The sequence below is a fragment of the Tiliqua scincoides genome, chromosome 2 (assembly GCF_035046505.1).
Source record: "Tiliqua scincoides isolate rTilSci1 chromosome 2, rTilSci1.hap2, whole genome shotgun sequence".
Classification (NCBI taxonomy): Eukaryota; Metazoa; Chordata; class Lepidosauria; order Squamata; family Scincidae; genus Tiliqua; species Tiliqua scincoides.
The window spans coordinates 12869467-12897446 of NC_089822.1; the positions used below are offsets into that span (position 1 = coordinate 12869467).

Here is a 27980-nt window from a genome sequence, read left to right on the forward strand (position 1 = left end):
TCGAACGCCTTCTGAAAGTCCAGATATACAGTATAACGTCCACGGGTTCTCCCGCATCCACAGGCCTATTGACCTTTTCAAAGAATTCTAAAAGTTTTGCGAGGCAAGACTTACCCTTACAGAAGCCATGCTGATTCTCCCTCAGCAAGGCCTGTTTGTCTATGTGTTTTGAGATTCTATCTTTGATGAGGCATTCCATCATCTTACCTGGTATAGATGTTAGGCTGACCGGCCTATAGTTTCCCAGGTCGCCCCTCTTTCCCTTTTTAAAGATTGGTATGACATTTGCTATCCTCCAATCATCTGGCACCATGGCCGTTTTGAGGGACAAGTTGCAAATTTTATTCAAGAGATCAGCAACTTCATTCTTTAATTCCTTAATAACTCTTCGGTGGATGCCATCCGGGCCCAGTGACTTATTGATCTTTAATTTATCAGTGAGGTCTGAAACATCTTCTCTTTCAACCTCTATCTGACTTAATTCCTTGGTCAGGAGGGGCTGTTCGGGCAGCGGTATCTGCCCGAGGTCTTCTGCCGTGAAGACAGATGCAAAGAACTCATTTAATTTTTCTGCCATCTCTAAGTCTCCTTTTATCTCCCCTTTCCCTCCCTCACCATCCAGAGGGCCAACTGCTTCTCTGGTGGGTTTCCTGCTTCTCACATATTTGAAGAAGCTTTTATTATTCCCCTTAATGTTGCTGGCCATGCATTCCTCATAGTCTCGCTTGGCCTCCCGTATCACCTTCTTACATTTCTTTTGCCACAGTTTATGTTCCTTTTTATTCTCCTCATTAGGGCAAGACTGTTTTAAGCAGCCTCCATGCACTCTGGAGAGATTGGACTCTTTTTAAATTCCCTTTCAACCTCCTTCTAACCAGCCTCCTCATTTGAGGGAAATCCACTCGTCAGAAGTAAAGGGTTTTTGTGAGAGATTTGCCTGGTATTCTTCCCCCGACGTGCAAGTCGAAACGGATCGTAGCATGATCACTGTTCCCCAATGGCTCCGTAACACTGACATCTTTAATCAGGTCCTGAGTACCGCACAATATTAAATCCAGAGTCACCTGTCTTCTGGTGGGCTCCATGAATAGCTGCTCTAAGGCACAGTCATTTAACACGTCAAGGAATCCGGTCTCCTTTTCATGACCAGAACACAAATCGACCCAGTCTATATGAGGATAATTGAAGTCCCCCATGATTACAACCCTGTCCCTCCTTGTCACCTTCCTGATCTGTTTCCTCATTTCAAGGTCCCCTTCCGGTTTCTGGTCTGGAGGACAATCGTACACCCCCAATATTACATCGCTCCTGAGGCCTGGTAATTTAACCCACAGAAATTCTATGGTGGAGTCGGACCCGCCTTCAATCTCTACTTTGCTGGATTCTATCCCTTCCCTAACGTAAACGGCCACCCCACCTCCAGCACGCCCCTCCCTGTCCCTCCTGTAGAGTTTATAGCCTGGGATTGCCATATCCCACTGATTTTCCACATTCCACCAGGTTTCTGTTATGCCCACTATGTCAATGTTTTCCCTTGTCACCAGACATTCCAGTTCTCCCAACTTTGCTCAGAGACTTCAGGCATTTGCATAAAAGCATTTGTACATGGAATGCTCCAGGATGGGCTGTTTATTAGCTCCTTTGTCCCGCATCCTTTGTCCCCGCATCCTCTCACTGTGCCATTATGTTTCTAATAATCGAATCCCTCACTACAAGAAGCCCCCCCCCTCCCGCCGAGGAGTATCCTGAGTGCGTTCGGATACGGGCCTGTCCCCTGGAGAAGGGGTCCCCCCTTGGGGATTGTTTCCCTCCTCTCCAGGATGACATCCTCCATCCCCGAGACTTCCCACCCGGGCAGTTGAGGAGCTGCACACCTGAGGTTGGGACGAAGCCTGATCGTCCCCGGAAGTCTCCCCGTAGTCCTTCTCTGTCTGCCTCTGCTTCTCCAGGTCGGCCACCAAGGCTTCAAGGGAGCGGATGCGTTCCCTGGGTCCCTCGAGCTCCTTGCACCGAGGACATATCCATGACTTATGCTCCAGAGGCATATATGTGGCACTTGATGTAAAACACTGGATAGCCCCCACCCTGCTGCTGGCTGTCTGACTGCATTGTTTGTTTGTTTAGGGGTACTTAAAAACCCTTCACTGGTTTTCTGCCCTCTTCTCAAGGGAAGAGAAGAACAGTGTCTGGGGCCCTGTCCTCCTCACCCTGCTGCTGAACTCGCACAGATGCTAAATTCACGGTGCCTTACCTGGTACTTTGTTCCCAAGTCACTGGGTGTCCCAGAGGCCATGTGCGCGTCTGCAGAGGACTCACGCGGTGGCAGGCGCTAGCTTTATACTCCTAGCTAGCTCCTCCTCCCTCCCTCCTTGCTGATTGAAAGGGGCTGGTCTTCCCAGGTGAGATTACAAAAGATCAGGAAGAGAAAAGGCTGCTGATGGGCCTAATCTACTCTGTAGGCTCCTGAATGGGGTGCTTGGATTTGCCTAATGGGGCTCTTATCACCTCCTAAAGGACAATGACTATGCTAATTTGCTAAATTGCTACGTTTATGACTATGCTAGCTAAATTGCCCTGGCTGGCTGGGAACAGGCCCTTCCTAGGTTCTTACCCTCCTAATTCAGTTCTCTTAGGCTGGACTGTTTTTTGACCTCAAGCTGCTTTTTATTTGAGTTTAAACTGCACTGGTTTAAGAGTTTTTTGGGCTTGGCAGAACTTACACACTTAAAGTTTAAATCCTGTTTTGCCCTGTTTATAAAATAGACACCAAGTGTACTTTCTCCCCCTATTACCCTCTTCTTTGTTTAGTTTGGGCTCTAGCTTCCTATCTAAATTATACCTCCTGCTTTTATTAAGTGTGCACCTTTATTTAAATTATTTATTTATTTATTGCTCTCACCTAGATCCTGTGTCCCAATTTACTGAACCTTTAGATTATGTTCTATCTTGGATTAAGTTTAACTTGGGTTAAGTATAGGGTTAATTTAAACAAAGTAGAAGAACTTGCTTTCTACTTTATCCTCCTATGTTTTATTTACTTTTTTAAGTGCCTGTACCTTGGGCCCTTACTCATGAGTAGGACTCTGCTCCTGCTCAGAGTAGACCTATGTACTCATGTATATATTTTTATTTCCCTCACCTAGCTCCTGTGCCCCAACTTGCTGGACCTTAGACTCCCTCCCTCTGGTTAGATTAGGTGCTAAATTAGATAAAGCTTAGGTAAAGCTAAGCTAAAGGTAAGCTAAATTTCAATGTTGATTTAAGGTTAGAAGACAAGAGTTAGAAAGACAAAGAGTTAGTTAGTTAGTTAGTTAGTTAGTTAGTTAGTTAGTTAGTTAGTTCGTTCGTTCGTTCGTTCGTTCGTTCGTTCGTTCGTTCGTTCGTTCGTTCGTTCTGTGGAATAAATAATATGCTTTTCTTTCTTTTCATATTCACAGACATATCAAGTTGACTTGAAACCAAACGGATCTGAAATCATGGTCACAAATGAAAACAAAAGGGAATATATTGAGTATGTGTCTGTATTTCTAGTTAAAGTTTTCACAATCTTGGTGGTTAAGTTGCTCAATGTGAATTTAAGATGACTGCACTAAGAGCCATTCAGATAAAAATCCTTTGATAGGCATTGTAAACTGCTATCCCAGAACTTTAATTAGGGTTTGTTTTAAAATGAAAGGTATAGAAAGTCAAAGAGCGCAGCAAATTCTTAAACATAAGTAAATGTTGTTATAGCAGGAGGATTATGGAGTTGCAAGCACCATGGTATGAAAGCTGTTTGTGAGGCCAAAGCCTTTAAATATGAACAGTTCTCTCCTTATTGAAATTCATACAGCATTGCGTAATAAGGTAGTTGCCTTCATCCAGAATTCCCTGCATTTTGTTGAGCTACACTTCCATAGTTCAGATTGTCTGCTTTGGATATCTGTCATGATCTTCATCCAAGCCTATACATTTAATTCTAGTTTTAAAGTTTGTTTTAGCCATAGGCTGTATCAATAAATGACTACTCCAACTCCTTTTTTATTCTTCTTGGTCCCCTGTGAATATATATCTTATTTTTTATCATTTTTGTGAAATTGCCCAATACGTTTTCTATTTCTTGCACATTCTTCTTATATTAAAGATATATTGTTCTTCTTGGCTCTTCCTTCCTTGTCTGTTATCTTTGAAGCTAACAGCACAAAATCTTAGCAAGAATTACTGCTATGTATCTTTTGTGGCATACTGAGAAAAGCTGCTGATTGCCATTAGTATTAGAGCCAGGTCACCTGTGAGGAAGGAAGAATGCAGTGGGGTGCTAATTAATGATTTTATCCTCCCAAGACTGAGATAAATTCTGTTGAGAGATCATGATTTCAGTGTTACCTAGTGCACTTTAAGGTAGAACAGCAAGTTGACCCTTGATCTGCCATGTCCCATCCTAAAGATTTACATTTAGACCAACTGTGGATTAATTCTTCCCAATGAACCAGTTTGCCAATCCCCACCTCCCTGGTGTTCAGCTTACTCGGGCAGACTTGTACACTGATGAGATGCAAAACCAAAGTTGGTTTAAGTGATTTGATGCAATCTGCAGTCCTATTCGTCTCTTCTCAACAGCAGATTTCTCACTGCTTGGCCAGGCCTGGCAGAAAACCAGTGACACACACACACACACACATACACACACACTATGGGCTTGCAAGTGGCCATGTGATGTTTGGAGTTCCCTGATGGAGAAGTTAATGGTCTCTATTGCAATAGTTCTGACCCCCCCCCCATGGCATTGCTAAGGGGTGCAAGGGGGTGCGGGCCACACTGAGTGACGCTCACAGGGGGTAACACCACTACTCACCACAATTTTTTAAATCTTGTTATTTTTTGATGTAATTTCATGCAAAATGCAGTGAAGCAAACCACATTGAAATATCTCTATTCTATCAAAAATTATAGCCAAAAAACCAGTGGGGGTAGATCACCCTGCCCACTGCATGGGAGGAGGTCCATTATGGGGGTGACACACTGGCCTCCTGCACTGGCAAACCCTTGTGTTGTCATTGGACCCCCCCCCCCAAAAAAAAATTGAAATGTAAACAAATTATACACCATGTCAATCTTAAAATGAAGCGGAAGTGAGCTCTGAAAGATGTTGGATTCTGTCAGCCAACTACTAGAAACAGTGTTGAGCCTGCATGCTGTTGGTTAATAGAAAGAATAGCTCATTGTAGAGGGGTGCCTTCATATAATAGGAGGAAGAAAAAAGCTCCCAGGGAAAACCAGCTCTCCCTTTTGCAGTGGCTGAAGATGTTAACAGGTACCCTCTCCTCCCATTTTTCTTCCACTCCTGATTGCAGCCTGCAAAGGCAGCTTTTCATTAAAAACAAAATTGGTGGAACGTTGCATAGAACTACATTTAACATGTTTATCCCTAATTCTGAAACAGGCGTATTAGAGGCAACTCCATTCGAGCCAATTTTTAAAGCCAGAGATTATTTTAGTAAGTCAAGTATAGTAAACATACTAAAATCTTCAAGGGAGCCGCAAGATTAATTTAAGGTTGTTTCTGCACTGCATGCTTCTTAATATGGAAAGGTTATCTCTGAAGCACTTGAAAGCATATGTGGAAAGCTATTTAAATGTCAGGCGGCGGCAGAGTGAAGCAGAGTTCCCTTTTGAATTCCTCTTTTTATGCACATCAGTAATTTTCCTTCACCATCTCAGTGTCTCCCAGAGGAAATCTGAGGCATTAATGAAGAGCAGTCACAGATTTGTGTGCTCCGCAGGCACCCCAGTAGTACTGGAAATGCAAGGGGTTGTTGTTTTCCGCATTGGCTCCATTACTTTACTCAATTTGATGACAGATTACTGAAGCTGTAAATTGGAAGCTGGGAATACATTTGGGTGGTTAAGATGTTTAATCAGTCTATTTTGTTTCTTCTGATGAAAGTTTTGTTCTGTTTTGTGTACTGTAGCTTAGTCATCCAGTGGAGGTTTGTCAACAGAGTTCAAAAGCAAATGAACGCGTTTCTGGAGGTAAGCGACTTCATTAGCCCTTCATCTTCTCCTGTGTGATCCATGTTCATTGGGGTTAAGCCAAGTTTTTGCTTTTTAATTGATCAATTATACTCCACTGGCCTCTGCATCCTTTTGGTTTGTTTTATAGTTATTCCTAAAGTCACAGTCAATTAGAATAAGGTCAGCACCTTATTCTATTTCTGGACAAATTTCTGGAGGAAAAATCCATTACAGGTTACAAGCCATGATGTGTATGTGCAACCTCCTGATTTTAGAAACGGGCTGTGTCAGATGCAAGGGAGGGCACCAGGATGAGGTCTCCTGTTATCTGGTGTGCTCCTTGGGGCATTTGGTGGGCCGCTGTGGGATGCGGGAAGCTGGACTAGATGGGCCTTTGGCCTGATCGAGCGGGGCTGTTCTTATGTTCTATACGAAATATAGCACCTTATTTCAATATGAAAGAAAAAATGAACACAAATCAGACACTGAAAAATAACCCCACAGCAAAGTCAATATGTGAACATTTTAATCTCCGGATGGGGAAGGGAGACATGGTGTCTCTGAACTCAGATGGTGCGAGTTATGTCTTCCTAACCCAGAAGCTGTAAGGTATTGTAACAACTCAAATCTGAAAGGATGCATAAGAAAATTGCACATTGTAGCAGTGCTATGAAGAGACCCCCCCAGTTGAGATGGAAGTTGTCACCAGCTGCACCTCTGTCATGAGCTCAGTGGTAACTCCCCCCCCCCCCGCCACATACACACAGACACTGAGGTGCTCTCATGGGCTCCAGGTTTGTTTGAACCAGGGCTATTTTTCCCCTTCTTTACCATGTGTTTACTTAGCACTAAAAATATGTGCCTAAGATTTTAGGGGGAAAAAATATCTAGAGCAGTGGTTCTCAACTAGTGGGTTGCAACTCACCAGCTCATGTAAAGCTGCCCTGGTCCCTTTAAGGTTGCAACTCACCTGCTCATGTTAAGCTCCCCATGTCCCTTTAAGGGGTGGGGGAGGGGGTGAGGGCTAACAGGGGTGGAAGGGGGGTACTTTTACCTACTGATGTGTTCAGGAGAAGCAGGGAGCACTGTGCAGCCCTCTGCAGGGCTCCCCAAGTCTTAGAATGTTGGAAAAACACAAGTGAACACAAATAGCAAGTGCTTTGTGCTGACATTTTTCCAGTGTTTTAAGACTCAGGGAGCCCTGCAGAGGGCTGCGCAGGGTTCCCCACTCCACCTGCAACATCTTTGCAACACACATCAGTGAGTAAAAGCACCCCTCTTCTACCCTCATTAGTCCTTGCCCCCTCCACCGTAAAGACTTACGCCAGGAGTAAAGCTCCCGTGAAGCTTGACAACCACTGCTCTAGAGATTAGAAGCTGTTCACTGTAGCTTTCATCTTCATAACATATTGCTCTCCTTTGTAACTTTAGCAAAACTTAGTATTAGCAACATGATTCCAAGAAACTGGGCCTTGTTTATTGGAAAGAGATTGAATTCCATTTGAAACTGACTTGTACTTTTTTCTCCCCCCCCCCCTTCCAGGGCTTCACAGAACTCCTGCCTACTGACTTAATTAAAATTTTTGATGAAAATGAGCTGGAGGTTAGTTGCTTGGGGTCATTGGGTGCTTGCCTCCCTTTACACTTTGCTAGCAGCATTTTCTTCTGGGAAAATGACACCACCATTGGAAAGCTGGGGGAAATGGGGATTGGTTTTGTTTTCATTCCTTAGGAAGGACAATTATATTGACGCAAATTCTGCAAGGTGCCTTGGAATATTCCGTCTATCAGCTGCTCAGCAATTCCATTAGGCTGTAGTGTGATTGCAGGCCCATTTGTCACAGTCTTTTTTCCACTGCTGAAACACATGGATGGTGACGAATAGCTGTGCTGCCAACATATGTGGAACTTATTCCTTTATTTGATCTGCTTCTGTCTCACCTTTTCCCCTTCAAAGGGGTGCCCAAGGTGGATGAATAAAGGCAGGAAATGTTGCTATCGGTATGTAAATCAGTTAAAACACAATTCCAAGCATGGAGAGAGAGAAGTTATACCCTTCCGTTTTGGTTTCTTTCCTTTCAGAAGTGACTGCCTCCAAAAGAGAGTTGAGGCAGGGAGTCCTCCTCTCTTAGCCTAGCTGGAGCACCTGCCAAGTCAGGCCTTCCCCCACTGTCTCCTATAGTGACCATGCGAACCTGACCATTAGGCAACTGACCATGCAGTGACCATGTGAACCTGGTCATTAGGCAACTTCGTTGTGTAACTATATGAAGGTTCTGGTTCCTGAAGTTGCTTATTTTCTCCTTTCAATTCATTTCCTTTTGTACTGTGTCTCTTAGAATTACAAGCCCATTATTTGAAACTGTAGACTGCCTTGAGTGCTTTGGCATAAAAGTGGTATACACGTGTAGAAAGTAAATAAATAATAATGAGATTCAATGAAACCACCATCAAGTCAGTAAAGAATAAAGCTAACAATGAAGATCAGCTTATAGCACAAGCATATACTCAGAAGTAAGTATCACTGAGTTCAGTGGTACTTACTTCCAGATAACTATGCATAGGATTGCAACCCAAGTCATGTTTTATCCTGGCTCTACTTTATTTTCTGATTCTTTCATGGCACCAAATTGGTCATTGGAACCCATGTGGCATCTAAATTTCCACAGCATGCGGCAAAGACTTTCTCAGATTAATTATGTATTGTGTATAAATACGTGAACGTAAGAAGCTGTCTTTGCCCCAGGCCCTTGGTCCAATTAGCTTACTATTGGTTATAGACTTAGCTGCTCTCCAGGGTTCTCCACTAGCCCAACCTGAAGGTGCTAGGGAACCTGCTGCATGCAGTGCATGTCTTCTCTGACACTTGAGCAACAGCCCCCATCCCTAAGTAGACTATGGGTCTACTGGTGCAATTTCTGCAAGCAAGAACTTGAACAGAAAGAAACCTCATCTATACATGGACTTCTTTATTATCTTAAGATCTTCTTAATATAAGGGAGAAGGGTGGTGAAAGAGAAGAAAACACAGTACTCTCCAAGTATCATTTGCTCATCAGACAACAATTTCATTCATTCACAGTTGCTAATGTGTGGCCTTGGTGATGTAGATGTCAACGACTGGAGACAACATGCCATCTACAAGAATGGATATTGTCCAAACCATCCTGTCATTCAGTGGTTCTGGAAGGTAGAGTTGTCATTCTCAGTATTAGCTCTGGGCTTTTTGCCTCACTGCCTTCTTTTAGGTCCTGGTCTGTCCTATAACCCAAACATTATTCTCTGGCTGCTTTGTATATTGGAAACTTTGGCATTTGTTTGTTTCTCAGATTACTGTATGACATCATTGATAATACTTGATTTAAACTCAAATTATTAGCTGTGCCTGTGATGTGAGAAGTATAGATACTTCTCTGTACCTCTCCATAGCTTCTCCATAAGGTTCCATAATGAACATTCTTTTTTGTAATAGGCTGTTTTACTGATGGATGCTGAGAAACGTATCCGACTATTGCAGTTTGTAACCGGGACGTCACGAGTGCCTATGAATGGATTTGCTGAACTATATGGTAAATTAATGGTGCAGGCAATACATGCACTTTCAGTGGGTTCTGAGACAGGATATGCTGAAAGGGTATGCTTAACAAAAACAAAACACCACTCCCAGACAATTGTTTTGTGTTTTACCCTATGAAAAGAGTGACTCACAAATCCAAGAGCCAAATGGCTAGTTTTCGCTTTGCAAGAGTGTAGGGATCTAGATGAAAGAATTTCAAATTGCTGGGAATCGCCTTAATGAAATTGAACCTCTTCAAAGAGTCAGGAGCGGAACTGCGCATTATGAGGCAAGCACAGGTTCCTAACCCATCCTTTGCCTCATCCTTGTGGTTGCGATGACATCTGTCAAAGCATGGGAAGAGATGCTTAACCCTTCCCCTGCCAACTGGCAGAATATTCCACTGTGGCCTCCTGAGATTGGAAATAGGGAGACTGAAGGGAGTGGGAGGAGGGAATGGCCTGTAGGAGCAGGCTAGCTTGAACACTCTCATCTGCATGCCAGTTCTCACTTGTAAAATGCTCATCCCTTCATTCACATGATCCCGCAACAGGCAAGTTTGGCAACACATTTGTTGGGCAGTTCCATCATCCTTATCAGTGCTCATCCTAGTACTAAGGCTAGGAAGCATATGGATTATTTGGGGCAAAAGGGAGTGAGTGCTGTGAAACCAATGTGAAGCTGCCTTTATGCTGAATCAGACCATTGGTCTATCAAACAGGCAGTGACTAAGACAGAGATTTTCAACCCCTGTGCCATGGCACACTGGTGTGCAACGAATGGTCTGCAGGTGTGCTGCGGGAGTTTGGGGGGGAGGGTCATTTATTAGTAGGGTCTCTGGGGGATGTGAGCTTCCCACCAATAGCCTGGTGTGCCTTGTCAATTGTCAAAAGACTGTTAGTGTGCCTTGACAGCCTTGACCTTTAGCCGTGAAAAAGGTTGTAAATCACTGCTCTAAGCTCTCAGGCAGGCATCTTTCTTTGCCTGCTACCTGAGGTCACTTTTTTAACTGTAGATGCCAAAAGATCAAACCTAGGACTTTTTGCTTGCACAGCCATGTGCCGTGCCTCTGATCTAAAGCTCTGCTGCCACACCTGTGACTCACCGTGTTTTAAAAGAATAGGTATCATAAAGAGAACTAGAACTCATCAAAATTAAAAAAAAAAAAATTATTTCCTTGATCCGATACAGCAACCCTCATCAGTTCCACCAAGATAAAGGCAGGCAGCAATTGTGCCACCTTCCTCAGTCAGAGCATGTACCTGCATTTAGTCAGGGAAAAGATGTAGCCACTCCCATCAGTGGCTCACCTCTGCCTGGGAGGCTTGCCTTGGAATTAAAGAACCGCATATCTAGAGCATAATGGGCTTCGGTATTTATAATGAATGCAGAACCATGACTGTTCCATTCACGTGCTTCTGTTCTTGACCCAGGTTCAAATGGTCCTCAGCTGTTTACAATAGAGCAATGGGGAAGCCCTGAGAAGTTACCCAGAGCTCACACATGGTAAGCAATCGGTATCAAGTACCCATATTTATGGGTTGCTCTCCTGCCAGCAAAGAATTCCTCCTAGAGATCACATTTAATATGATTCTACAGAAACCGATTTCATCTGACTGCAGTGGCTTTTCATGCATTGTTGGGCTAATCATCAACTCATACATTCATGCACGTGAAAAGCAAAAGCTGAAAAATGTTTGTGGTCTGCTTCGTCCTATCCCCTGTCATGTTATAGCATGCAGCTGCACCAACTGAGGCTGCATTGCATGCTGTGGTGGAAATCAGTCTGCAAGAGGAAAGTAACTAGCCCCCTGTAGGCTGCCGAATCACCGATGGGTCTCCTTGGATGTACCAGCTATTTAGCTGGCAAAAATCCGAAAACAACTGTGGGATGGGGTGGACAGAAAAATGGGCGATAAGATCCAGCATGCACGACTGCTGCAAGATCCTCCCACTCTCTCCCCTGGGACAGCCCCCTGTTGTTCCCCTAACATGCCCCATTACTCCTCCGTCCTGCGTCTACCAACTTACAAGTGCCTGCAGGGCCTTTTGGGGAGGCTGCAGCCCCTCTTTCAATTTGCAGCTGTGGTCCTGCAGCATACAACAGCAGCTTGGCTTTTGCACTGCTGTAAAGGACCTTACCCTGCCAGAATACAATAGGATTGGGGCCTGCGCACTGTAGAATCTGGGTTTAATCTGATCTAGAGCTTGCAAAGATGCATTTTTGAAGGCGGAAATAGATAAGTGATACAGTAAGAAATGTGTGGAGTGCATTTCTCTTACCACAATGACTTACAATGACAGGACCAGTTGTGAATCCATGCAAACAGAGGCAATTATAATGATGGTTTCTTCAGGGGAAAATGATGTTGTCTGCAGTTGCTTTTGTATTTTTTTTTCCATTTGAGAAAACCATGTTTGTGATGCTAGACCTCACCAACTAGAAAAGACTTTAAAAATTCTAGTGAACAGTTTCCAGTTTTTTGGTGGTCTTCTGTACATAAAGCTGGCAGTTTCAGATGGTTGCTTTTTTGGTTTCAAAATGTACATACAGTACATCCCAGTCATATCCTCTGTGAGGATCACAGTGTCCTGTTCTGCCCAGTTGGTTTTATGAACCTCAGCTTATTCCCCTGCTGGTGGCAGGCATATGATGCTGCATTTTCATAGTTCCCTTTTGGAAGAGAAAGACAGGATATAAATATTTTAAATAAATTAATTAAGTATTCCATCCTAGGAGTTGTGGGTGTCAGTGGCTCACTTGTGCATGTAAAGATTTTTCTCTCTCTCTCAGGAGGTGGGCCCAAAGTGTGAACAGCGGGTCTGAGCTCCTGTTTAGTAGCTATTTAGGATAAGCTGCTTGTTTATGAAAACTTCTTCTATCTTCTGCGAATAGATTAAAATATCTGAAATAGGGTGGACAAAAACCTCTTTGATAGTGTAATAAACCTTTTTAGATTTAATGCAGGGAGATTATCACCAGTGAGTCCTGCAGCTTCAGAGGCAGCTCTCTTTATATTGTGCTCTTCAAAATGCTTTCCAAAGCATGAATCTAACCGTTTTCCCCTACAGAAAGTTATATGAGTTATTCAGATATAAAGGATTCTGTCAGTGCCTTAAAAAAAAAAAAATAATAATAATAAAAACAACAGGTATTTATATACCCCCTTTCTTGGTCTTTATTCAAGACTTTATTCAAGGCGGTTTACATAGGCAGGCTTTATTTAAATCCCTTATTAAATAGGGATTTTTACAATTTCAGAGAAGGTTCTTTCTTTCAAGAACCACTACATTCAGGTGTTTCATTCCGATCTGGCTTCACATTCTGGCCTCCATCCTCCCCCGCTCAGAGCAGATGGAATTGCTCGGCTTCAGCTTGTCAGCTGCTCCAAGGTCGCACGGTGCTGGTGGCCTCGAACTGGCGACCTTGTGGATGTTATCTTCAGGCAGACGGAGGCTCTACCCTCTAGACCAGATCTCCTGCCCATAAGGTCTCATTTTAGTTAGTGGCAGAGGAGTGAGTCCCTCAAGAGAACGTGAATGAATCACTGTATATATAGCTTGTATTTATTACCTCCTCCTCGATAACATTATCATTCTCTCTAGGTTCTCTTTCTCTCTCTGAACACTGAATAGATCAAGGGACAGAAGAATTGGGCGGGGAGAAAGAATTAGTAATGGTATAAAAGGATGCCAGTTGTTTTTCTCTCCCTTTGAACTTTTTGGGGGTGAAGATCTGTTTCTGATATCTCCCACTGCCCTAAGTCTTTCCCTTGGAAAACCTGTAGAAAGAGCTTTGTGGAAGATCTGTGAACAAAAACAGGCTACAGCTTATTTCAGGAGGCTTTATGTTGAAAAACACACCCAAAAGCTCACAATTCTTTAAGAAATTGATGAGATTTCAAAGATAAAAAAGTTCACACCGGAATTGGGGTAGGCTTCTTTCTGTTATCTTCCTTTCTGCTGTCTACCAGTAACTTTTTTTCAGGAAAAAAAAACAGTCCAAGGACTATACCAACAACAAATCCTCTCCCTTTCTAAACAGTGGAGTGGTAGGCAACACAAGACTCATAGCCTGCAAACAGCCCTTCAAAGGTTTCCCTGTATTGCCAGCATGAGACAATTCACCTGAAGGCAGGGCATTCTGGGAAGACAAATAGGCTGGGTGGCCGCTTTGCAAGCTCATGTTTCTTACCCCTGAACTAGCAAGTGATTTCCAGGGAGAGAAACTTTTTGGGATACGGGAAAGAGGGTCATGCACTTCCATTAATGGAACAGGTTTTTTAAACAGTGAATTGCAAAGACCCACAGAAAGTTTCTGATAGAGTTCAGAAGGAGAGAGGTCTAGAGACATTCCTTTAAAATAACTGTGAAAATGCCCAATACTGCTTCATCTTGTATCACAATCTGAAATGCATTTTAATTTAAAATTGCTCAGTTGTATTAATTGCCATTTCTCGCTTCTTCAATTTCAGCTTTAATCGCCTTGACTTACCTCCTTATGAATCTTTTGAAGAATTACGAGAGAAGCTGCTTATGGCAGTTGAAAACGCTCAAGGATTTGAAGGCGTGGATTAGGATGGCACCCATTCTTTATTATTACTTTTAATTCTGAACACAAACAATTCTGTTCACAGAGCAATTTCTATGTGCTCTTTTCGATTTGCCTGACAGACCATTTGCAAGAGACCGTGGTGGAACAAGTTGCACGGCGAAGTTGGTTCATGGAGCAAACTCTTGTACAGTGCAGATCTTTAAATCCAGTGATTGGAAATAACTTTCTTCGCCTGTGGGCAGTTATCCGAAACTTCCACAGCAAATTACCAACTGGTTGGCGTGTACTCTGATTACATTTCAGCAGGACTTGTTCTATTTATGTTGTGCCTCTGTAGGCAAAAGCCCTTAATAAATGTTTTACATACTTTTTAATGACAATGAATGGAATTAATCATTTTACAGGTATAGTATTACAGCTCATGTTTACTTTTCAAAAATGATTTAGACATTTTCAGATTTTTTTTCATTGCAGTTAAACCAAACATCATATACTGAAAATAATGAGTTCTTTCCCCCTTGTAATTTTAATCTAGGCATGATGCCAGCGGCATGTTACTTTCAAAAGAACTTTGGTTTTTTAACCTCATTCCCCAGATCTTTTAGAAACCCACGAGCAATGTTTTCTGCACATGGGACATTTTATCAGAAAATACCTAATATCTTTGAACCATGTGCATCAGGGCTCTCACGGACTACAGCAAGAAAACAGAATTAACAACTGGGCGGAATATATTTTATACAAATCACAGAGTAATTTGCAAGAGCTCATAACGTGGCATGCCAAATCTTTAGTCAATAAAGAAATTGCCTCACTATTCCTTGGTAATATTTATATGTATGATAGTTCTTTTGGTGATGGGGTTGGCATTATTGTCATAACAGGAAAAATGCTTAATCCTGTTGCTTACCTTTTTGTACAGTGACTGTTTTACTAATTCTTTACTCTTTGCAATGGAGGCATTTTGAATGAATCCTGGCACTGCTTGATCTGGAGGCTACAGAAACTAAACCATGTGGCCTCCTGTTGTATGCGTTTGCTAATGGTATCTCAAATTAGGGGATCTCTTCCTTTCATTCTAGCTGCACCGGTTCTAGAAGCACTTTATGTACCACATGGAGCTCATCTCTCTTTTTTAAAATTCATAAGCATTAATGTGATGATACACCTTCTCCATGCACTTGTCTTTTTGGTGCAATATCTTTCCGTTGTGAATTTGGCAATTTACCAAGTAAGCAGACCTACAGAGCTGAACCTGCAGGCACATAATTGTATTTTGTGGGATTGGGTCCCTTCCCCCAACTAAGATTTATTTAATAAATGCAGTTATCTTGCCACATTTGTAACTTGTGATATGTTGCATGATTAAACAATAATGCTTGACTTGTAACTGTTATGTAACAGATTAAAGGGGAAATAGCAGCAGTGATATCTGCGAGCCACTTGAAAGGAAATTGTAGCAGGACTTGTGGGATCAGTCACAAAGCTGATTCACTTCAGTTTGGCACACCTTTGCCCAGGTAATGCAAGCTCCACAGCCAAGCCTTCATTGACTAAGGCTTCAATCCTAACCACACTTTCCTGAGACTAAACCCCATTGAATAAAATAGGACTTACTTCTGAGTCGACCTGGTTGTGCCCTTAAATGTATTTTCATAGGTGAGGCTTAAACCACTTTCTCCTTAACTTGTTGTCTGATGCAAATATAAGTGGCAAACTACTGGCCTGAGCCAGCAGGGTGATACACATGACCCATTTTTTAATCATGTGTCTCCACCCTGTTCCTTAACTCTCTTGTTTTGATTCATCTTTTCTGTCTTTCTCCTATTTTGTTCTCTTCCCTTTAATGTTTCTCCTTTTAAGAAGAGGAGAAACAAGAGCAAGTTAGTGATATTGCTGGTGTGACCCAGTTTAGAGCAGGTTACAAACTCTGGGTCACAACTGACAAGTTGAAGACTAATTGCAAAGTATGTACATTACATTTCTCTTAGATTTCTTACCCACACCTCTCACTTCCTATTATCAGATGCAAGATGACAGGAAGGAATTTTTTTTCTAAGCTCCATTTTAGGATTCCCTCACTAAGCATTCTACTTAGATATGTACAAAATGGCCTAGCAATGTGTGTATCAATGTTTGGAATCAGGAAGTATTAAATCTAAGACTACTATATAACAAACTTCATGAAAGATAAATAAGGGCACAATCCCAACTAACTTTCCAGCACTGGCATAGCTGTGCCAGTGGGGCGCGTGCTGCATCCTTCAGTTGGGGGGCAGTCACGGATGCCTCCTCAAGGTTTGTTCCATTACTTTGGAGTTGCATTGCCCTTATCTCAGTGCTGGAAAGTTGGTTAGGATTGTGCCCTAAACCATCCAAGATTTCTGACTTTGAAGGTCTCTGCTCTCCAGGGGGGGGAAAAACCTTTAACATGCTCATAATTTTGAAACTGAGAATAAATGCAAGGACCAGGCAAAAGAGTATTACAGTGCTACACTGAACAGTATTTCAAAGTCTTGCACATCACTCTTGTACCAGTATTTTTAAAAGTGGAAATACATTGCATGGGTATTCTGTTAGCCAACTGTGAATGTTGAAAACTGTCGGTAATGAAATTTCTGCATGTTAGCAGGTTCTCTTTAACTGTGTGCCGACTAACCTGCAGAGGATGCTGCTGTTCAGGCTAACCCCTTGCCTATCCACATCCATTTCTCGACCAAATGAATTGTCCCACCTGTATTTTGTTTTTGGCTTTGCACTACTACAGGAATTCCATTTCAGAAGTTGTATGTCCCTATTTGGTGGCATTCCACTGATGAAGATTCTGCATTTTGGAACTTTTAACATATCCTAGAATTCAGCTAGATTCATAATTTATACACTGTGATAAAGAGTTTAGTCTACTCACCTTTATGCCATTTAGTTTCTTGTAAGGACAGTAACGGGGAGAGGAGCAATGTAGGAGCTTAAAATGAATCGGAGCAATTGCAAAATAAGTGGATATTTTTTTAACCAAGATGTTTGTTTCTGTGAAGTTCTAGCAAAAAAACTTGAAGAAAAGCCTTGCAGTGCATGATGGTTCAAATGCATATCAGATGGTCAGATTACATACCGGAGGTTGGCAGATGGCAAATCTCCTTCAACTACTCTGTAGAAGGTAGAATATGTAGCAGGTGCTGCTTCTCCTGGCATTGCAATCCTAGGGTTAGAGAATTTTGCTGGGGAAAATCTTCCTCCAGTATGAACTATTAAAGACACAGAAGTCTCATCTTCCATTTAATTTGGCTGTCATCTAATCTACACTGCCCTGTATACCAAACCATCGTTTTTATACCAGGTGTTTTGAATTTCTGCCCCTATTTAGTGTATATCTACATTGGGTATATCTGGAATATCTATATGCTGCCTTTAACAACCAGTTCTCAAAGCAGTTTACACAGATGGAACAATATTGTTTCCTTTCTCAGAGGAGAGTCACACTTAAGAGACCTGAGCAAGATAACAGAGGAAGGGGAGGAATGCGTAGACTGGGGAACATAATCTCCAAGAGGCAGTGTAGATTAAATATCAATCCACAATGAAAAATAATTCCTTTTTTCAAAACTTGAATATTGATTCTCTTTTTAAAATGGCTGTATTCAAAAGGAATCTTCAGACTACGCTAAACAAATATGTTGAGGCTATGTAATCTCTCAAAATTGAGTTGTGAACATCTATAATCTACATTTAGTCAAAAGCTGCTTTTCTGAATAAAAAAGAACCATGGAGGAATTATCCACCATATGTTAAGCATTATAAAATAATATAGTGTTGAGCATTATATTTATTAGTGTGATCTTCAGATTGGAAGTGGAGACTAGCAAATCATAATAGGTGTTGGGTTCCAGCAAATACCATCTTTTGTCTCACCATGACCAACCAGCTATGTGAGCTGTACAATGTATTCAGTTTTCCAGTAGCAATCTGTTATTTTGTCTCTTTTACCAACCAAACAGCATGAATGTGACTTTCTGTTGCATCAAGAAATTCCATTTTGCTTGGTGACTACAAGCCCTTGCTTCTGAAAAGTTTGAAATTTATTTCTAAGTACAATCAGGCTGTAGATCCCACTGCTCAGTGGGGCTTGCTTCCCAATAAATGTGCTTAGTTTTTAAGTGACCTTTGTTAGTATCCTTGCATACAGAAGTAGGGAAGTCGAGCAGAAATCTCTAAGCAAGTATAATTCTATAATGCAAAAAGACATGTGGATTGCACAACCAAAAGTCATGGATTATGTGCCTAAGTTTTAAAAAGGCTCTAGCTAATTGCAAACCAATAATTTTTGTAGCAATTAGTATGCTTGCCTGTTCCATTTTACAAATGTGAAATTTGATTTAAATAGTTTAAGTTGGTCTCTTTTTTTTGGTGATTTTAAATCAGCTGTTTAACAGGGCAATCTTGTGCATGTCTACTTGGAAGTAAGTCCCATTGTGTTCAGTGGGGCTTACTCCCAGGAAAGTGTATAGGATTGCAACCTTCATTGCCTTGATTTTAAAATCAGTCCACCTTCCAGAAGGATACTCCAGTTCTCGTGCAGTCTGGTTAAGATAGGGTTGGATTTTGTAGGTTTGTTTTTGGTTTTGCATGTGTATCTTCTACTGAGGACAACGATTTCCTTTGAAGATCTGGGCTTGTTTTTAACTTCAGAAGGGCCAAAGCTCTGTCCTGACTTTTTTGCTGCCTAAACAGTATAGTTTACTGTTTTTACTAGGGGACAATAGAGGTTCTTCAGAAGAATTATTTGGACTGAGGCTGGGCCAGGAGGCTTTTGTCAGCATCTCTCTCTAGAGCAACATACTACCAATATAGCAGTAACCCACCATGTCTACCTAATCTAGTAAAGTGAAATTGCTCCAGGAGGCCTTCAAGGTGATTACCACTCAAACAAAAAAGCCAAGAACAAAATGGAGACAAGTCCTAGACCAGGGGTCTCCAAACTTTTTGGCCAGAGAGCCACATCAAATACCTGGCACGGTGTTGAGAGCCAGAAAAAAAATTTAAATATAAAATTTATATAAATAAATTAGAGATAGAACTTAGATGAGTGAATAAATGAATGAATGAATGGGCTCATTCATTCAAGCTCTCTGGCCCTTAGAACACTCTCCAGATGCAACCAGAGTATAGTTCCTGTCACATTTGGCCAAGTAGGCCAGAGACTTTCAGGGTACAAGAGGATGGCTGTGGGCCAGATAGAAGCTTGCCGTTTGGGGACCCCTGTCCTAGACCACTGTAACTGGTCTCCTTATTTGTAACTGTTAGGTGGTCCAGACACAAACATGGAGTGCTCCAAATGCCCAGGTAGGGAAAAATGTTGTGTGAATTGAAGATTCCAGTATATGCTAAAGTGCCCCTTCTGCCAAAGGCCACTTCAACCAAATGAAAATGTTAATTGCCTGGTGTTTCTAGAAATATGACAGTGGCCATCCTTGTGGTATGACATGACCAGATAGTGTAGGAAAATGGTTCCCAAATGGCACTATGGAACCTGAGGGCACTGCGGTGAACTCATGGGCACTGCAGGATGTTCCTGGCTCTCCCAGGTGCTGCCATCACAGATCACATGAGATCTCACACAATCTAATATGGCACCAGGAAAAGGCAACTGCAAAAGAAGGGGGCCATGACCCTGGTAAGGTTGGGATCCACTGCAGCTCCTCTAAGTGAAAATGTGACAATCCCCCATGGGGGGTTGTCTGTCAAAAGACTTGTAGGTCTCCACCCACACAGCCTGTGCCACCTAGCCAAGGGAGCTTAATGTACTTCATACCTCTTTCTTTAATTCAGGGAAGAGGTCTTTAGGAAGGTCTGAGCCCTCTATAAATACACTTTCAGGGCTCTCCTGACATCAAGGCAGCACCATACATTCTCCCTCAATTGCCTAGGCTTAGAGCAACCACTTGGTCAGAACAGTTCCTGTTCCCTAAGAAACCATGTATTCTCTCATGGAAACTAATCTCATGAAAGATGTGAATGGCTAATATAGCTGACAAAGTGGCCAGCTCTGACACGAGAGAAGTTGACCTAACAGAGAAGGGTCATCTCTTTGAAAGGTATGATGGTTCCTTGGTTAGGTCCTGAAGTATAGGGTCATCCTCCGGGTAGGCTGATAATATAGCCTCACCAATGAAGCATCAGGCAGGAGGCAAGCATCTAAGGATATCCCTTTGGCTGTAGATACTTTAATGCTGCCACCTGCCTTTGTAGTGTATAGGGCCTAAGGCCAAAGTTTGGGCCATCCTAAAGAAAGCCAAGCCCAGCAGCGGACAGGAGTGTAGGAGAAAATAAATACTCTTGGCATCAATACCAGGAAAGGCTAGCAGCAGGTATAATCTAGTGGCCCTTCAGTCATGTAATGTAACAATGAAAAATTATTTTCCATGGGGAAAAAATGAGTTGCTTGCATCTCTTGTCCTGCAAGGCTAAATGGATAATATCCAACTAATGCAAAAATTAGTTACAGGAATTTCTCACCTTGTAATATTTTTGTTTAGAGAAAAAACTAAGCTCAACCTTTATCACTCTTAACTGCTCTTTGTAGATGTTTTCTTTTTTTAAAAAAAAAACTGCTTCACAGATGCATGCACTATCCATGCATACCCAGCAAATGTGTCCATCTTTCATTTTTGTGCCTTTGTAATGCTATTTTTAGCACTGATTTTCCAGAGAATGTGAGCCATTTTTGTCCCTGCTCTAGCTCAGCTGAAGTTCTGTGGATCAATGAGGATTCTCAGAACCTTTTAGTAGGGGATGCTGTTCTGTTCTCAACTCTGAAATGACTTTTCAATCTGAATGAGGACAACTTCCAAAGGTGAAAGGTTACCAACATTCCTGATGAACTTCACTATGTTTCATAACTCATTAGATTGTAAAACTGCTTCTGGAAGGTGAGGTCACCTGAAATTCTGGCTTATAGGGTGGGCAGGTTGGGTGTGTTGATCTCAGCAAACAGGAGCCTGTAATATACGCATTCCTCTCATTTTCACAATCAGAATAGCTTTAAAAACATGGCTGCATTTGATACACAAAAGGGGGAAGTGTTTTCATTAAAAAAACGTAATCATTTTCCATTTATTTTCTTGACGTTAAGAAAATTATTGGCTTTGGTTTTCCTGACGGCAAAAGATCAATGTGACAAAATGAAGTTAATGTAATGATACAACTTGTTAAACATTTAATAAAGAATTATGGAAATTGACAGCATCTGCACTTTTCAAATAAATGGTTTGTCTCCTTTGGAAGTTTGTCTTTGGACTTCAGATTCCTCTTTTAAAAATAATCCAGTTTTTCTATATATAATTGGGCAGAACATTCTAAGAAAACAAAACCATCAGTCAACACAAGCCCGGTTAGTGCAATCCAAGATGATATTCATAGAGAACACACAACCTTGCACACTTCTAATAAGAGATGGGACAAGAATTACACTAAACACAACTCATATATAATCAAAGGCAGAAGCAATGTCTACATACAAAAAGCAAATCAGTAAGATGCGTTAGAATCTAAAAGCTCTACATTTTCCAGGAGACTAGAACTGTTCATCAAACCAGCAGGACCCCTGGAGAAGTACAAAGGGAGGTTGTCTGGTCTTTTATAGTGGCCAAAAAAGAGAAACCCCCAAACAGAAAAAACTACTTATGAGATATGACTGAGGGCCCAACATGTTTTAGCAACTAGCCTTCTTCCACAACTATGAACCGTCTATGCTGGAGGAACTAAGCTAAATGTTTGCCTAGGTAAGGACAGGCTTGACTGCTACCTTCTGCAGCGGCTGCCCTATTCTCCAGTCACTTGTCCAAGCTTGCTGGGGACAGAACTCAAGAGTGAAGAAGCTGCATCAGTTGCTTCTTTCTGCTGTCATCATTCACTGGCTGACCTCTGAGTCCCAGGGAGAGGACAAGCTTCACTGGGGAGGAAGCACAGCAGTACTTCACCTGCAGACAGGTGGTCTGAGTGGCTTTCAGTACATGGGGTTTTCTTATGATGCGGTAACAGTAAAGAATAAAACAATAAATGAACTGCTGGAAAGGCCAGAATGGTGCTTGGAGAGAGACAACAACAGGTAGAAAAAAACCTTTAAGCAACTGAGGGCCAAACTATGCATTTTGTTTTCTCAAAAAGCAGCCAACAGAGATTTGCAGATGGATTTAATGTGCAGGGTTGCCTCACAGTGCCTGTGTTACCCATCATGGATTGGACCAGTCAATCACTCAGCCTCACCTACCTCACAGGGTTGTTGTGAGGCCAAAAGGAGGGAAGCAGCTGTGTATACTGCCCTGAGCTCTTTGGAGGAAGGATGGCTTTAAAACGTGGAAAATAAAATAATGGTAGTGGGAAGGGGGGGGGGGTTTGAGTCAGAGTTGGTACAGATGATATTTTTTAAAACCTCCTCCTGCACCATGACTGTGATCCAGATGGTCCATTCCGGTCCCACTTTTTGAGATTAAAAAAAATGTAATTGGTACCCAACATGTCACATCTAGATTGACCCTGAAAGCCCTTTAGTGGGTAGTTATTTTCACGCACATCCCTCCTTTCACTAATTAGCTAGCATACAACTAACATAGAAGATAAAAACCATTTAAAATAATCAAATGCGGGTGACAATGCAAGAGCAAATACAGAGAGGCTGGCAGCTTTTGGACAGCTCAGCTCCACTGTCGGTCTCCTAGCCTGGGGGAACGCCTTGAGCAAAGCAAAGAGAGGTGCCTTTCCCCAAGTCACTTCAGTGGGGCTAAACGTATTTAAATCTATAAAATGTAACGAAAGGGTAGAGGGGGCGACTGAACTGTTCCAGTTGTGTAGATGCTCTATCTTGCGCTTGAGGCAGAGGTTCCTACAACTACAGAAGACTTTTTTTTTTTTTCATTTCCACCTTATTCATGTTCACTGTTAAAAACTTCATTTATGGTCTGATCCTCTCCTTGGTCAGCACACAGCATGCTATGGGCTGGCCAGGGACCATGATGTGATGGAGAGCTAAGTAAAAGAAAGTTTTACTTAGCTACTCTGCCACATGAGTCTAGTCAGATTTGTGCCAACTCTTGCTGGTACATATTCAAGTGGGACCAAGGGGGTGAGTCAAAGCCTGAAAGGGAGCATTGGATATCTGCGCTGCTGTTGATATCCATCTCTTGCCTTCAACCAACACATCCCCAGTTGGCCTCAATCCCCACCCCAAGCTTTCTCTAATAACAGCAGTTTTGGGAGAGTTCCATAAGTGGAAGGCCCACATAGGATTGGGTAACCAGTAGTTATCCTCTGAAATCATATTCATTGTCACTGTTTTTGCATTTGTTTTCATTATTCCCCTTTATTTTCATATTCCCCTACTTTCAGCAGGAGCCTCTGCTACTTTCCTGCTGCCTGTAAATTCTGCGTTAGTCTGGAAATGCCATGTCAATTTGATCGATATCTACTACCACTCCAAGAAACCAGAAATGCCAAATTTGAAACAGGTAGGAAAAGTGCTTGTGTCTTATAGCCAGTTTCTTAAAAGGCACTAATCTGGAAGAAAAGAGGTCAGAGAACAGCAAGTGGAAGAAAAGGAAGACTTAGGGCGCAATCCTAACCCCTTATGTCAGTGCTTCCTAGCATGGGCATAGCGGTGCCAAGGGACATTTGCTGCATCCTGCAGTTGGGTGTTATTCACGGAGGCCTCCTCAAAGTAAGGGAATGTTTGTTCCCTTACCTCAAGCTGCATTGCCCTTATGTCAGTGCTGGAAAGCACTGACATAAGGGTTTAGGATTGCGCCCTTAGGGCCCATTCCTAACCAACTTTCCAGCACTGGTACAGCCACAAAGCAGCCCAGAGGTAAGGGAACAAATGTTCCCTTCCCTTGAGGAGGTCTTGGTAATTGTCTCCACACCACAGGATGCAGCATATACCCCATTGGTACAGCTACATCAGTGCTGGAAAATTGGATAGGATTGAGATTGCCCTTAGATAGAGACGATACTTTTCAGCTGTTTACAGTATTGGAGTTTATTGCTTGTAAGTAACCAATTATAAGGATTATCAGTTAATAAAATATCTAATGGTTAATCCTTCAGTAAAGCAAGTTGTTCTATTGCAGCTATGGCTGCCTCTTCCATGAGTCTGAAGTCGTATTTCAGGGCCTTGAGAGAGACTTATGGAACTCTCTAGGGTCAGGGTCAGCCAGTGGGCCAATAAAGCAATTCCTCCACAGTGCACAAGGGTCTTATCAGTGATGTACCGGGGGGGAAATGGGGTAAATGCCCCAGATGCCAGGCTGGGGGGGCAGCATCATGACCCACTGTCCCCACCACTCGTTTTTTGCACATCGGGAACTGTGCTGATCGTGGCTGGAGTGCAGTTCTGTGCTGACCTGAGGGCTGCCCTCCTCCCATTTCTTTAAGAGAAGGAGAACAGGGTGGCCATCAGAATGGCCGGGCATTCAGAGGAGGCACGCACCACTTCTAGGTCTGGAGCCTTTTGGCACAGCTGGAAGTGGTGCCCAGGAGGTGAGTGCCACATATCACCTAGGCCCAGCTTCCAACGGCACAAAACAGTTCCAATGGAGCATTTTGGCAGGAAAGGCTCCATCAGAGCTAGAAGCAGTGCATACATCCTCCAAAATCAGAGAAGTGAAGCACCACATCCAGCCAGCTATCCAGCCATTAAGACATTTCTGCCCAATGTTGCATATACACAACAGGGACCTGTAGACTGGGTTAAATTACTTCCAAGTCAGGGGGTAGCAAACGAGGGGGCAGCCCCTGAAGAGAACACTGCCAGGACTGCCACTGGGCCTTATGGAGGGGTGAATCCAGAGGAAGTGTCAAACAACCGTTCTGCACAAAACAGATTGCAGCCAACCACAGAAGGCCATGTCCCACACCACTTTTTTAAGGTGTACATCCAAGTTTTTTTTCAAAGGATGCCCTTAACCATACTTAGTGTGAGCCATGCATATGTGTAGCAAACCTGTTGGGAACTCCCTGAGAAGAACCCAGGCTTTTCAACAATTTATTTATTTATTTATTTGATTTGTGTTCTGCCTTTCTCCCCGAAGGGCACCCAAGGCGGCTAACAATCAAAATTAAAAAAACAAAAACAAAGTAAAATACAAATAAACATTAAAAATAAAAAACAATTAAAACAAAATAAAATAAAAGATAAAACAATGGAACATAATTCACATATAGTAGCCCTTATTCCTTCATGCCACGCGACTTTGTACATGTCACATGTACAACATGCCAACCATTTGAAGTTTAACATGCATTTAATGCCAACCTTTCAAGCATGCCTTTTTTTCCTGACCAAGCATCTGGTCAGTTCCCTCCTCCTCTTTCCCCTCTGGCCCTCTATCGCTTGTTAGATTAGCTGGAGGACATGCCCTAGCAATGAAATCAGTTTTTAAACAAAAGAGGGAACTTTGAACCTTAGGCTGAAGTTAAACAGTAACCCCAAGGAAAGCAAGATCAATGACTGGCAAATATTGGCAGTGTGTGAGCCACGGACATGTAATTTTGAAAAATGTTAGCCTTTTCCCCTGTTGTCCTTAAAAACCATCTCCCTCCCCACGAAAATTTGTTGGAGAAAGGAGTCATTCAAGATGGGCAAGCCCTGCCCCTTAAAACAAAAGGTACTGTGAACAAACATATTGGAAAACATTAGTCATGTTATTCTATAGGAATTATAGGACAACAAAAATTGCTACGAAGCCCTAGAAATTAGCTGATTTACATTACAGGATAAATTAGAAGTAGAGTGAGAAGTGCATATTTTGTGGGACCAGCTAATCTTTAAAAATATTGGAAGCAAAGAAATGAACTCTTGAACAACAGATTTTTGGTTCAGATATTCAGAAAGCATATGGCACACTCCTCACAAGAACGTAGCATTTCAGAATGCACATAGGAATTGACTTGTTTGGAAGTATCTCCACCACTGTTTAGCCATACAAAAAACCAACATGTTCAGGAGATTTTTGTAGTCTAGCTTACTCCCTTATACACTACCTTTCCACATGCAGAGAGATGTTGATGTTCAAAAATGTACCCAAGTTATTCCATGTGTCTGAAATAACCTCTGTCTTAATGAATAATATATAGATTGAAACATTGGTTCCATTATTTTAAAGACTTTCTATTGTACCCAGTGCAAATTTCCTTTGTTTTTACAGTTCTGTGGAACCATTGTAGCCATTAAAACTCTGATGAACAGGGTCCCTCTCATCAAGGAGAGCAATAAAGAATACAAAACATTCTTTATTGGAGGGTTCAACAAATGAGGCACAAAAAAATACATCTAAACAGGAGATAAATCATTACATTTTATTCTACCCTTCCTCCAAGGAAGTCAGAGCGTCACTCATGATTCTCCTCTTCCCATTTTATTCTTCTGCAATCCTGTAAGGGAGGTTAGGTTAATAGGAGACAACTGGCCCAAGATCCTCAGGGAACCTTCTGGCTTAGTGAGTATTTGAACCACAATCTCCACTACTCTAACCACTACGCCATACTACCATGACATTCAGATGCATCCACAATGCTTGTTAAAGCCAAGCCCTAAGAAGCATACTAAAAAATTTCAGCAAAGTCTACAGTTTATTGCTTGTAATCAGAGATGGGAGTCCCGGGATGCCACGGGTTCTGGCTTTTTGAGTCTATACTTGTCCGTAGGAATCAACCCTAGTATAAGGTAGAGCTTGACTATCAGTCTTAAAAGAAAAAAAAAATCCAGTGAATGTTTACATAAACTCCAACTGGAACAAGATATGATATTTCAATGTATGGGTTGAACTACTATCATGCGGCTAGTATGGGGTACTCTCTTCAATTACGGAAAAATATGCTATTCAGTCTATTTTTATGAATGTGTACAACTTAATCAAAGCACATGGAGTTTTTACACCACAAGCAATGAATAAAAGGCATTTAGAGCATATTTGTGAAGTGTTCAACTCTTAAATTGTGCTAGAATTCAGAGCGGGTGCAAATGCAGGCATTCTGGTGCAAACTTTGCCTTACAGGGAAACAAACTGGGTCAAAAGCCCTTTGAGCATTGCCTCTGTGACCTGTGATAAGTGGAGGTGAGGTTCAGGCATGTGTGTCAGAAACTCTAAAATGAGGTGAGTCTTAACATTCAACACTCAAAACCCATGAAAAGGTAAAAATATGAAAGGGTAATTGATTCCAATGGCCTAAACCTACTGGGCCAGTTGTGAGCCTTGTGACACTAGTTCTGACACTGATATAGTGCCACAAACCTATACATGCCAGGTTTGCCCAGGTACATACACTCTCATACTCAACATTTCCTTCCATCTCCTTGTCTCTGCCAAGCTCTCCTCTACTGCATGTCTCCAAATTTATTCTAAATTGAATGATGGACCTGCTGTGAGATCTGTGAAGCAGGCAAAGAGAGAGAGAGAGGAAAAAAAAAAGGCTACAGGTGGGATTGCAGAGAAACCAGTGATGATACAGAGTGGAAAAGGGGAGAGCTTGGGGGGGAGGGGAGGTCAGAGAGGCCACCTGGGGGTGGAGAAAGAGTAAAAGGAGCAGAACTTATGGGGATATGGAGTTTCAGTGGTGCAGAAAGCAACTGTTACCCTGCACATGCCTGATCTCATCTGATCTCAGAAGCTATTATTATTATTATTATTATTATTATTATTATTAACAGTATTTATATACCGCTTTTCAACTAAAAGTTCACAAAGCGGTTTACAGAGAAAAAAATAACTAAATGGCTCCCTGTCCCAAAAGGGCTCACAATCTAAAAAGATGCCAAGGAATACCAGCAGACAGCCACTAGAACAGACAGTGCTGGGGTGAGGTGGGCCAGTTACTCTCCCCCTCCTAA

The 27980-nt window shown here is 42.2% G+C and overlaps 1 protein-coding gene across 9 annotated transcripts in view; it reads left to right on the forward strand.

The window, feature by feature from the left end:
- NEDD4L (NEDD4 like E3 ubiquitin protein ligase) overlaps nt 1–21341 on the forward strand; it is a 267298-nt gene extending 245957 nt beyond the window's left edge. For all 9 annotated transcript variants that reach the window (XM_066616668.1, XM_066616669.1, XM_066616670.1 and 6 more), the window contains 7 exons: nt 3438–3511; nt 5952–6012; nt 7538–7597; nt 9076–9183; nt 9466–9562; nt 10983–11055; nt 14025–21341. In XM_066616668.1, the coding sequence (XP_066472765.1) occupies nt 3438–3511; nt 5952–6012; nt 7538–7597; nt 9076–9183; nt 9466–9562; nt 10983–11055; nt 14025–14127 (576 nt within the window). In that variant the 3' untranslated portion in view covers nt 14128–21341. The remainder of the gene's footprint in view (nt 1–3437; nt 3512–5951; nt 6013–7537; nt 7598–9075; nt 9184–9465; nt 9563–10982; nt 11056–14024) is intronic.
- Nucleotides 21342–27980: the final 6639 nt, after the last annotated feature.